Source organism: Chiloscyllium plagiosum, unplaced genomic scaffold, assembly GCF_037043375.1.
Source record: "Chiloscyllium plagiosum isolate Xiang-an unplaced genomic scaffold, Cpla_swu_hap1 HiC_scaffold_14, whole genome shotgun sequence".
Lineage (NCBI taxonomy): Eukaryota > Metazoa > Chordata > Chondrichthyes > Orectolobiformes > Hemiscylliidae > Chiloscyllium > Chiloscyllium plagiosum.
In genome coordinates, this window is record NW_028270152.1 from 11,574,765 (window position 1) to 11,587,420 (window position 12,656).

The 12,656-nt window shown below is 44.6% G+C and overlaps 1 protein-coding gene across 1 annotated transcript in view; it reads right to left on the minus strand.

Annotated features, from left to right (window-relative positions):
* The window catches only part of LOC122559238 (collagen alpha-1(VII) chain-like), a 247,948-nt gene that overhangs the window by 80,638 nt on the left and 154,654 nt on the right, over positions 1-12,656 (minus strand). The window contains exons 20-24 of the mRNA XM_087994572.1: positions 10,309-10,452; positions 8,296-8,418; positions 7,181-7,324; positions 3,999-4,130; positions 2,602-2,748 (exon numbers count right to left, since the gene is read on the minus strand). Of these exons, the coding sequence (XP_087850698.1) occupies positions 2,602-2,748; positions 3,999-4,130; positions 7,181-7,324; positions 8,296-8,418; positions 10,309-10,452 (690 nt within the window). The remainder of the gene's footprint in view (positions 1-2,601; positions 2,749-3,998; positions 4,131-7,180; positions 7,325-8,295; positions 8,419-10,308; positions 10,453-12,656) is intronic.

The following is a 12,656-nucleotide window of genomic DNA, read 5'->3' on the forward strand; positions in this document are numbered from 1 at the left end:
TTTCACACAAAATGGCTGACCTCACCTTGGCCTCAATTCCAATTGCCCCCTGCCCACTCTCCATAACCCTTCAACCCGTTACTAATTAACAATCTGTCTACAGTCAGTTGTTCTATAACGTGTTGGTTGTGTTCTTGTGCAGCACTGCATTATAGAAAAATCACACTTTGGAAACAGCACTCAAAGTGTCAACGACATAATCGCGTTACAGCCAACACGTTTTAAGAGTTGGCACTTTAGAAACAGCATCCCCATTTTGTCAATCGCGTGACAGCAGATTTGTGTTAACGAAATGTGCATTATAGCAGAATGACTTGTATCTCCTCTTTAAATTTACTTCATGTTGACCACACTCTGGGGTAGTGAATTCCGAAGGTTCATGAGCCTTTGAAAGAAGTAAATTTTCCTCATCTGATTTGAATCTGCAACTCCTTACCTAAAAATCTGACCACTCTTTCTTAATTGCTCAAATGTGGAAATGTCCTCTCTGCATCAACTTTGTTTCACATCTTATAGACATGATTTAGATTAGATTTCCTATAGTGTGGAACCAGTCCACACCAACCCTCTAAAGAGTAACCCACCCAGACCCATTTCCCTCCAACTAATGCACCTAACACTACGGGCAATTTAGCATGGCCAATTCACCTGACCTGCACATCTTTGGACTGCGGCAGGAAACCCACACAGACACTGTGCAAACTCCACACAGACAGTCACCCAAGGCTAGAATTGAACCTAGGACCTGGTGCTGTGAGACAGCAGTGCTAACCACTGAGCCACTGTGCTCTCATGCTTCTAAACTCCAAACCATATGGGCTTAAACTACCCAATCTCTTGCCATATGACAAACCCCCTCATCTCTGGAATCAATCTTGTGAACCTCCTCTGAACTGACTCCAATACAACTGTATTCCTCCTCAAGTTAGAGAATCAAAATTGTGCACAGATCTCCAGGTCTCACCAATGTCTTGCTCAGCGATGCAGCAACACTTCCCTACTTTTATACTCTGCTCCTTTAGTAATAAATACCATAATTGCATTTCCTTCCTTATTATCCACTGCACCAGCACCTAAGATATTATTTGATTCATGCACAAAGACATTCAGATCCCTCTGCACTAAAGTTTCTCTCCATTTAGATAACTTGCCTTTCTATTCCTCTGACCAAAATGGATAACCTCATACCTATCACGTTAAACTCCATCTGCCCAGCCCATTCATCTAGCCAATCCATATTAATTTGTAAATTTCTCATTTGAGAATGTGGTGCTGGAAAAGCACAGCAGGTCAGGCAGCATCTGAGGAGCATCGATGTTTTGAGCATAAGCCCTTCATCAGGAATGAAGGGCTTATGCCCGAAACATCGATTCTCTTGTTCCTCAGATGCTGCCTGACAGGCTGTACTTTTCCAGCACCACATTCTCGACTCTGATCTCCAGCATCTGCAGTCCCTAGTAAATTTCTTATGTCTTTATTGCAACTTACTTTCCCATCCATTTTAGTGTTATCTGCAAATGTGGCTATTGTACTTTCTGTCCCTGTATTGAAGGCAGTAATATAAATCGTAAATAGTTGGAGTCCAAAGAACCAAGCCTATGGCACCCCAAGTACTTCACGAGCACAGAGAAGTCCAAATTCTTTCTGAACAGATTTCTGGATTTTGACTTTCATTGCTCAGTTTATACCTCAGTCACTCTGTTTAAAGCAGAAATGTTTGATATGAATCCTAAATTTGCCTTCTTACGACTTAACTAAAATTTAATATAACTTAATCACCTATCTAATTCATGTCCAGTTCTGGATGCTATGTTATAGAGAGGATGGGATTGCATTGGCAAGAGCATGGAACTAATTTTATAAGATTGGTCCCAGGTCTGAGAAATTTCAGTGACGAGGATAGATGGAAGAAGGAGGATCTGTTCTCTTTAGAGAGAAGAGGGCTGAGAGGAGATCTGATGGAGGTTTTCAAAATCATGAGAAGACTGGATAGAGCAGATAGGGAGAAGCTGTCCCACTCATAAAAGACTCAACAGGCCATAGATTTAAAGTGATCTGGCAAGTGTGATGTGAAGAAGATCATTTTTAACTCAGTGAACAGTTAAGGTGCTTTACACTCCCCAGCTATGTGATAGAGGTAGGTTCAATTGAGACATTCAAAGGGTGATTATTTGGATAAAAATCATGTGCAAGGGAATGGGGAGAAGGCAGGAGTTTGGCCAGAAGTAATGATATCCGTGCCTGTTACAATTCTGTAATTCCCAGCTTCTGTAGTTTTCCTGAAAGAACATCTCCTAGCCACTCACTTTCCAGACTCGATAAACCAAGATTCACCCTCCCACAATGTTTGTGCCATTCCCAGTCCTCCACATCAAACTAATAAGCCGTGTTGCTGCAGCACGTGTTTTTGTCAGAGAATGGCTAAGGAAGAGACCATTGCATTTCCTGACAGAAAATAATTAATTGCATCAAAAGAAGAGACATGGTGAAAAAACAGGACAGGGACATGGATAATTGGCCAAATGAGGCTCCCATAAAACCAGCCAGAGATACAGAATAGTCGGGCTGAGGAATACTGAGCAGTACCCCTGATACACTTACGAGTGGTCGCTGTAATTGTGACAGGCTGTCCTTCTCGATTTCTAATCAACGCAACAACTTTCACGAGGTAATTAACTCCGCCTTGCAAGTCCGCAATGTCAAAGGTCGTTACGTCTCCAGGTACAACTCTAGTGATCTCAGGTCCTCCTGCAGATTGAAAGAAAACATCAAATCGCGTTGTCTAGTTCCAAGTTTTTCTTCAAAACTCATTCATAGGACGTGGGCATCACTGGCTAGGCCTGCACTCATCGCACAATGAGTCAAAAACATTGCTGTGGGTCTGGAGTCACATGTAGGCCAGACCAGGCAAGGGTGGCAGTTTTCTTCCCTCAAGATCATGAGTGAACTTGCTGTTTTTTTTCCGACAATCAACAATGGTCTCATGATCATTGTTAGACTCTTAACTCCAGACTGTTCTTTCAAATTTAATTCAAATTCAACCTTTGCCGTAGCAGAATTCAAATCAAGGCCCCAAAAATGCTATAGTTCTGAGGAAGTCTCAACCGTCCCCTAACTAGCTATTTTATCATAGAATCCCTACATTGCGAGAAAAGGCCGTTCGGCCCATCGAGTCTGCACCAACCCCCTGAAGAGCACCTCACCCAGATCCATACCCCCACATTTCCCCTGGCAAACCCACCTAGCCTGGATACTATAGGGTGACTTCTCATGGCCAATCCATGTATGTTGTTGGAATCATAGAATCCCTACAGTGTGAAAACAGGCCCTTCGGCCCAGCACATCCACACAGACCTTCCGAAGAGTAACCCACCCACACTCATTCCCCTACTGCTCTACATTTACCCCTTACTAATGCACCTAACCTACACATCCCTTAACACATGCCAATTCACCTGGCCTGCACATCTTTGGATTGTGGAAGGAAACCGGAACACCCAGGGAAACCCATACAGACACAGGGAGAATGTGCAAACTCCACACAGACAGTCGCCCAAGGCTGGAATCGAACCCGGGTCCCTGGCGCTGTGAGGCTGCAGTGCCAACCACTGAGGGACTATGATGCCAAACAAAAAGCCTATTTTGCCGAAACCAGGAATAAACCAGGGACCTTTAGATCTTAGTTTTGAGTTACATCAGTCACTTGGGACATGAATGTTTCTTTTTATTTACTGGAATGTGACTGGCAAATTCAGCATTAAAAGTCCAACTCCCTACTTTGAGAAGTTGGTGATGAGCCAGTTCTTGAGTGTCATGGGAGTTTACTTCAGATGGCAATTCAAAGTCAACTACATGTCTGCAGGTCTGAAATCAGACTGGGTAAGGATGGCAGATTTCCTCCCCTAAAGGACCCAGTGGGTTTTGAAGATGACTGAGCGGTTTCATGACCATCAACACGGATTTAAAATTCCTCCCCAATTTCACATAAACAGACCCACCATCACTGCGTTTCCAACTGATGCGGTAAGACGTGGCTTCATGAACACCGACCCAAGACACGCGCAGGACATCACTACGAGCTTCGAGCACACGCACGTCGCTGACCCCGGCTATCTGGCCCTCTTTGGATGCTGTGACAACAGAACAGGTCACCAAAAGCATGCATATCAAGCTGCTATCAAAGCATTTCATCGTTCCAACCTGATCCTAACACATGCAATCAAATTCAAAATGGCTTTCAGACACAAGAACATAAAAAGCAGGAGCTTGAATAGGCCATAAGGCCCACTGAATTCTCTTTTGTAATTCAGCAAGGTTGCGGTTCATCTTCTACCTAATTCTATCTTCTCGCACCATCCCCAAATGCCATAACTATCGACCTCTTCTTTAACTGGGTATAGGTTTAAGGTGAGATGGAAAAGATTTAAAAGGGATCTGAGAGGCAACTTTTTCACGCAGAGGGTGGTGTGTGAATGGAATGAGGTGCCAGAGGATGTGGCAGAGGCTGGTACAATTACAGCATTTAAAAGGCATCAGGATGGGTATATGAATAGGAAGAGTTTAGAGGGATATGGGCCAAATGCTGGCAAAAAGGATTAGATTAATTTAGGATATCTGGACAGCATGGACGAGTTGGACCGAAGGGTCTATTTCCATGTTGTACAACTCTGCAACTCTACGATAGTATTCAACAATTTAGCATCACTTCTCTCTTGATCAAAGAATTCCATAGATTGACAAGCCTCTTAGTAAAGAAATCTCTCCCCAACTCAGTCCTAAAAGGCAAAAAATCTTCTTCAAAGCTTGTGATCCTATGTTGTGGACTCCCCAGCCAGTTTCAGTTAGATTACCTCTTAAAGTCAAAGAATCACAGAGTGATACAGGACAGAAACAGACCTTTCAGCCCAACTTTTCTGTGCTGACCAAGTTTCCTAAACATTTCAACTCCCACTCCCACTCCACCAAGAACATGCAGGTCTTGGGCCTCCTCCATCGCCAAACTCTAACCACCCGACGCCTGGAGGAAAGACACCTCATCTTCCGTCTTGGGACCCTACAACCACACGGAATTAATGGGGATTTCACCACTTTCCTCATTTCCCCTCCCCCCACCTTATCCCAGTCCCGAGCCTCCAACTCAGCACTGCCCTCTTGACCTGTCCATTGTCTTTCCCATCTATCCACTCCCCCTCCTCTCCGACCTATCACCTTTTCCCTCACCTTCATCTACCTATTGCATTCCCAGCTACCTTTCCCTCCAGCCCAAATCCCCTCCCATTTATCTCTCAGCCCCGGCCCACAAACCTCATTCCTGATGAAGGGCTTATGCCCAAAATGCCCATTCTCGGATGCTACCTGACCTGCTGTGCTTTTCCAGCACCACACTCTCAACTCTGATCCCCAGCACCTACTGTCCTCACTTTCTCCTAGGTTTCCTAAATTGAACGATTCTCGTTTGCCTGCGTTTGGTCCATTTCCCTCTAAACCCTTTCTGTTCATTTACCCATCTAGATGCCTTTTAAATGTTGTAACTGTACCAGCTTCCATCACTTCCTCTTCCAGACTGTTCCATACACACATCACCCTCTGTGTGAAAACTTTGCCTCTTAGCACCCTTTTCAATCTTTCTCCTCTCGCCCTAACCTATGCCCTCTAGTTTTGGACTCCCCTATACTGGGGTAAGGACCTTGGCTATTCACCTTATCTATGCCATTCGTGATTTAATAAATCTCTATGAGGTTACCTCTCATCATCCAAACTCCAGAAAAGATACATCTAGCCCACTCAGTTCCTCCTCATCTGTTAACCCAGAAATTAGTCCAGGGAAATGTTGTTATCCTCAAATTAAGGGAAAGCTTTCCAACACCTTCCCACTGTGGCCCGATTTCGAGGCTTGAAAATTGGAGAGGTGCCCCCGTGAGAGCTGACAGAGTGGGATGGATGCTGTACAGCTGTTATAACACGATCCAAGTACCACAGAAACCTGACGGCTCACTGCCTCAAGACTGCGGCCTGCAACCAGCACTTTGCGAAGCATTCATCGAGATCCAAACTGCACACAGTACTTCGAGTGTGGTCTCATCAATGCTGTGCCTTTATTCCTTCGTGGGATATGGGTTTCAGTGACCAAAGCAGCATGCATTGCCATCCCTAATGTCCACTTGAGAGACAACAATATTGTTGTAGGTCTGGAGTCACATCTAGGTCAGCCCAGGTCTGGATGACAGATTTCTTTCCTTCAAGGACATTACGGGAGTAGATAAGTTTTTGAACAATAATCAAGACTTAATATTATTAAGCTGGAGAATGTTCAGAAGAGATTTACTGTGATATTGCCAGAACTGGAGGGTTTGAATAGGTTGGGACTTTTTTCACTGGAGTGTAGGAGGTTAACCTTATAGAGGTTAATAAAATCATGAGGGGAATAGGTAAGGTGAGGGCTGCTGTCTTGTCCCTAGAGTAGGAGATTTCAAGACTAGGGGGCACATTTTTAAGGTGACATGAAGATTTAAAAAAGACATGAGAGGCAACTTGTTTGAATAGAGAGTGATTTGTGTGTGGAACGAACTTCCAGGGGAAATGGTGGATGTGGGTACGTTACAACAATTAACAGACATGAATAAAAACATGTTTGTAAGGATATGGGCCAAATGCAGTTTGGGATTATGATTGGAAAGGACTGGTTCGACGGAAGGGCCTGTTTCTGTGCTGTATGACCATATCATTAAGACGTGATCATTGTCTGATTATTTTTTGGGGGTGGGGGGGGATCCCAGATATTTACCAAAATCAAATTCAAACTTCACTATCTGCTGTGGTGATATTTGAACCCTGGTCCCCAGAAAATTAGCTAGATGTTCTAAATTGCACACCCAGTGACATTACCTACATCCCTGTCACCCCATCTGAGCTAATAACAGTAAGGTCACTTCTCTCTTACACAGTAATCCCTTAGGAACAAAAGTTAACATTCCATTTCTTCCCTGTTCTCTGTTCGCTGTATTTTCTTCTGAAGAAACACAGTCGCTTTAATTTAAAAGACCTGCATTTATCTTCTACGTTTGTTTTTTATTTCCTGATCTCGCTCCTTCCTGAAATGGATCATGTTTAGTGTATTTTTTTTTTCCATCTCTGTTCCCCACACCCATTCACAATTTTACAATCATTACCAGATACTCACCGGTCTTTGTCATAATAGTGGCAGGATTTCCTTCTCTATTCCCAACGATCGGAGTGATTCTGACCGCATACGCAGTGTTGGGCTTTAACTTCTGGATGTTAAATGATTTGACATCGCCACTCACCGTATCACTCTCCTCAACTCCTGAAATAACAAACAAAATCTCTACTGTAAAAGCAGCAATACATGTGTTTGTTATGTATGTGTAATGGTTATGTTTTTAATAGAGAACAACATCACAAATCTCATGAAGGTTGAACTTTACAGATGTTTTAAATGTCCCCTTTCAACTTAAGTTGAAACAGGAGGTTCAGTGTTATGGACTAGGCCAGACCACTCAAAACATTCTTCAGCAGGCAGCTCAGATCATAACTTTGCAATTTGTTTCGGTAAGTGTACAGTGAAAATTACCCAGAGTGAGGGAGCTAGGTTGACTACTAGATTTTTTTAATTTGATTAGATTCCCTACAGTGTGGAAACAGGCCCTTTGGCCCAACCAGTCCACACCGACCCTCCAAAGAGTAACCCACCCAGACCCGTTTCCCTCTGACTAATGCGCCTAACACTACGGGCAATTTAGCATGGTCAATTCACCTGGCCTGCACATCCTTTGGACTGTGGGAGGAAACCGGAGCACCCAGAGGAAACTCACACAAACATGGGGAGAATGTGCAAACTCCACACAGAGGCTGGAATTGAACCTGGGACCCTGCTGCTGTGAGGCAGCAGTGCTAACCACTGTGCCAGCATGCCACCCCACAGACAACACTGTATTCACAAAATGACACAACGAAACACAAAGATCAGAATAAAGAACCTCTACACAACTCAGTCTGTATCCAAACTAGACTTAATTGTGCAGTTCCGAATATACACAACAGTCCCAATAAGCAACCCCCCCCCTTTAAAAACCCAGTATAAATGGAACACTTGTTTACAGGTTGAAGTTGAAGACCAGAAAGAGAGAGAGTGAGTTTCCACAGAGGGAACTGGAAAGTTAACCACATTGGCGTGAGATTGGAGTCACATATATGCCAGACCAGATAAGAATCCTCTTGTATCTTCCCACACAAGGTGTACATTTCAGAACGTGGTCAAATTCCAGAGAAACTCACCATCCGCACTTTTCCACGTGATTTTATATGCAGACACCCTGCCTACTCCAGTCCACGTGATCCGGAGCATGTTTCGCCGAGCTTCAGTCACTCGTACATTGGTCACATCGCCAACAATGGGATCTTTTTGTGAAAGGACACAGAAATGCATTTGCCATTAAGTCACAGAATTTTTAATTTTACATGGCACCAGAAACATGATCATGTTCCCTATTCGCTCCCCTCCGACCAGACCCCAGCCCCTGCCCAGGTCATATCCAAATAAACCCTGGGGTGGGGGCCCATCCCTGGAGGAGTCTCTCACCTGTCGACAGGGGAGAGAGGAGCGACCACTGCCCCCAAAGGTAAGGGCTCTCAGGCTGTTATGAAGGCCAATACTGATTGTGTCGTGTATGCACTGTTCTGTTTTCACGTTGGTGGCAAAGGTAACATGATCTGCACATCCCGAACACCCTTGAGATTCTCACCCTGGGAGACTGGTGAGGGTTATGGAAAGAGGCCAGACCTTTCTTAGCTGAGAGAGTTCAGACTGAGGGTGCTGTAGATTTCTGGAGCAAAGTGCAGGCACCTTTGGAACTGTACCCTGCTATTTGGCCGATCATAACTTTGACAGAACTAGCACTGTTGCCTCACAACCCGGGTTCGATTCCAGCATCGGGCGGCTGTCTGTGTGGAGTTTGCACATTCTCTGTGTCTGCATGGGTTTCCTCTGGGTGCTCCAGTATTCTCCCAAAGATGCGCAGGCGGATTAGGCATGGGAAATTGCCTCAGTGTCCAGGGATGGGTTAACCATGGGTTGCAGGGATAGGGTAGAGGGTATTGAGTTTGGGCAGGATGTTCTGAGGATTGGTGTGGCCCTAATGGGCTGAATGGCCTGCTTCCTCACAGTGGGGATTTTATGATTTAAATTGTCCAGTTGGTCCCAATTCCACAACAATCTTTTCATGTATTTATCCGGTTCTCTTTTGAAAGCCATTATTAAAACTGCTCACAGCTCCCGTTCTGATAATGCATTCCAGATCTTGCATTCTCGATATTTTTAATCAAACTGTTCAGACACATTATGACACACCTTTGGAGCAGGTGGGGCTTGAACCATGATCTTCTGACCCAGTCTGACAACACTCTCCCTCGACTGTGTTCTGACATATAGTACTCAAAATGAGAAGTGTTCCATCAAGTCGACATGCCCTTGACATGCAATCATTGTCATCACTAATCTTTCACATTCAACATTCTGGGGTTACTATTGTCAAGAAACCGAACTGGACTAGCGATATAAATCCAATGGCTGCAACAGCAGTCAGAGGCTAGGAATACTATGGCAAATGACTCTGCTCCTGACTCCCCAAAGTCGATCCACCATCAAAAGATACAAGTCAGGAGTGTGATGAAACACTCCTCACTTGCCTGGGTGGGTGCAGCTCCAACAACACTAAAGAAGCTTCACACCATCCAGGACAAAGCAGCCCACTTGACTGGCATCACAACCACCACTTTCGATATACAATCTCTTCACCACTGACTCACAGTGTGTTCCATCTACAAGATGCACTGCAGCATCTCACCCAGACTCCTTCACAACACCTTCCAAACCCACAACCACTTCCATCTAGAAGGACAAGGACACCAGATACACGGGGACACCATCCCATGCAAGTTCCTCTCTTCGCCACTCACCATCCTGACTTGGAAATATATCACCGTTCCTTCACTGTTGATGGGTCAAAATCCTGGAATTCCCTCCCTAATGACATTGTGGATCAACCCACAGCAGGTGGACTGTAGCTGTTCAAGAAGGCAGCTCACCCCCACCTTCTCAAAGGGTAACTAGGGACGGGCAATAAATGCCAGTGTGATCTGCGATGCCCACATCCTGTGAATCAGTTAACTAAAAAGGGCATCACTTAATGTGAAGGTACATAAAAGTCACCAAAAAGTATTAATGGCCCAAATGAGACTCTATGGTGATATAGTCAATGAAGGGGTTAGGAACTCTGTGCCAACACTCACTGGTCTTTGTAGTCACTGTCATGATGCTTCCCTCTCTGGATCCAACCAGTCCCGAGACTTCAATCGCGTACATAGTGTTGGGCTGCAACCCCTCAATGTCGAAGGTGGTGGTATCTCTGTTCAGAATCCGACTGTCCTTGACACCTGAGGGGCAAACGAATAAGATGGAGACCTGAGCACACAGGAACATCGAGCTGCATTTGTAACAATGTGGCAAACTAACCCAATGTGCTTTAGAAGAAAGATTATCACACAACATCTGACATTAGGTTTATGAGAATGGTCCCAGGAATGAAAAGCTTCACATAAGAGGAACATTTGAGGACTCTGGGTCTATAGTCAATGGAGTTTAGAAGGTTGAGGGGGAATTTAATTGAATACTGAATAGCCTGGAACAGAGTGGATGTTGGGAAGATGTTTCCATTGGTAGGACCCGAGGGCACAGCCTTAGAGTAAAGGGAAGACCCTTTAGAATGGAGATAAGAAGAAACGTCTTCAGCCAGAGAGTGGGGAATCTATGGTATTCATTGCCACAGAAGGCTGTGGACGCCAGGTCATTGAGTATATTTAAGACTGAGATAGATAGTTTATTGATTGTCAAGGGGATCAAGGGTTATGGGGAGAAAATGGGAGAATGGGGTTGAGAAACCTATCAGCCATGATGGAATGGTGGAGCAGGCTCAATCGGCTGAATGGCCTAATTTTTCTCCTATGTCTTATGGGTTTTATGAGCCCACACAAAGAGATAGGATGACAGCAAGTTTTAAGAAGTGACAAAGTGAGAGGCAGAGGGATGCAGGGGTTTGGTGAGGAATTTCAAAGTTTAGCTGTTTTTTGCCAAGCTCCTGTCTCCATGGAATGTGCTGTTCCTTCAGACTTGACATTGTGTAATTCTGTTCCCGTAGATCCTGCTGTCTATGGGCCTGGGTTCTACCTTGCATGGTAGAGGTTAATCTCTTATGTTAGGCTCTCCCTAACTCTGAGTCTGCTGCATCTCTGTCTCCACTATTACGTTGTGGACAAGGACAGGATTGTTGCCCATCACTCATTTCCCATGAACCATGGGCCTTACCAGACCATTTCAGACAGTGGTTAAGAGTCAACCCCATTGTTGTGGGCCTGGAGTCACGTATAGTTCAAACCTGGTATGGAAGGCAGATTTCATTCCCTGAAGGACATGAGTGAACCAGATGGGCTTTCCCAATACCCTTGTAATTTCCTTTCAAATAATCATCCAACATTCTCTTCAAAGTTTTAATTCTAAGCAGGAGAAAGTGAGGACTGCAGATGCTGGAGATCAGAGCTGAAAATGTGTTGCTGGAAAAGCGCAGCAGGTCAGGCAGCATCCCAAGGAACAGGAGAATCGACTTTTTGGGCATAAGCCCTTGATTCCTGAAGAAGGGCTTATGCCCGAAACTTCGATTCTCCTGTTCCTTGGATGCTGCCTGACCTGCTGCGCTTTTCCAGCAACACATTTTCAGCTTTAATTCTAAGCAGGCCAATCCAGACCAGAGCTACACATTCAGTGCAAGAAGATTTCTTTTTCACATCACATTCGCTCCCTTTGTGAATCATTTTAATTCCGTGCTCTCTGGTTCTTTGTCCTTGTTGGAGCAGGATTAGTTTCTCTCTATGTTCTCTCTCCAGTGCCCTCACGATTTTGCAAACCTCTGTCGAATCTCCTCTGAGCCTTCTCCTCTCGAGGACGAACAGCTCCAACCTCTCCAATCTAGCCTCATCACTGAAGTTTCTCATCCCTGCAACCATTCTGGTAAACCACTCCTGCACTCTCTCCAAGTGTGCCCACATCTTCCCTGTAATGTGACACCCACAACTCTATACATTACTCCAGCTGAGGTCTAAGAAGTATGTTATTCAAGTTCAACATCCTTGTTCTTGTATTCTATGTCTCTACATAGAGCTGAGAACACTATACTTTATTAATGGCGCTCTTTACTCCAATGATCTGCGCACTTATAGACCCAGGTCCCCCTGGTCCTGCACCTCCTATTGCCTTCTGTCTGAGTGTGTTCTTCCTACCATTGAACCTCATCTGCCACCTATCCATCCACTCCACCAACCTGTCAATGTCCTTCTGGAGTTTCTCACTGTTGTCCTCACAGTGTACTATGTCTCCAAGTTTCAGATTATCCACAAGCTCGAACTAAAATTAACAAATTCATTCCCATTCTTCAATACTGAGGACTCAAGGAGCTGAAAGTACAGCTAGCAATGGGGAAGCAATTAACATTGGGGATTAGTAACATTGGTAATAAATAACATTAGGGATCATAAACACTAGGTACATTCAACATTAGGGATAATTAACATTTGGGGTCATTCACACA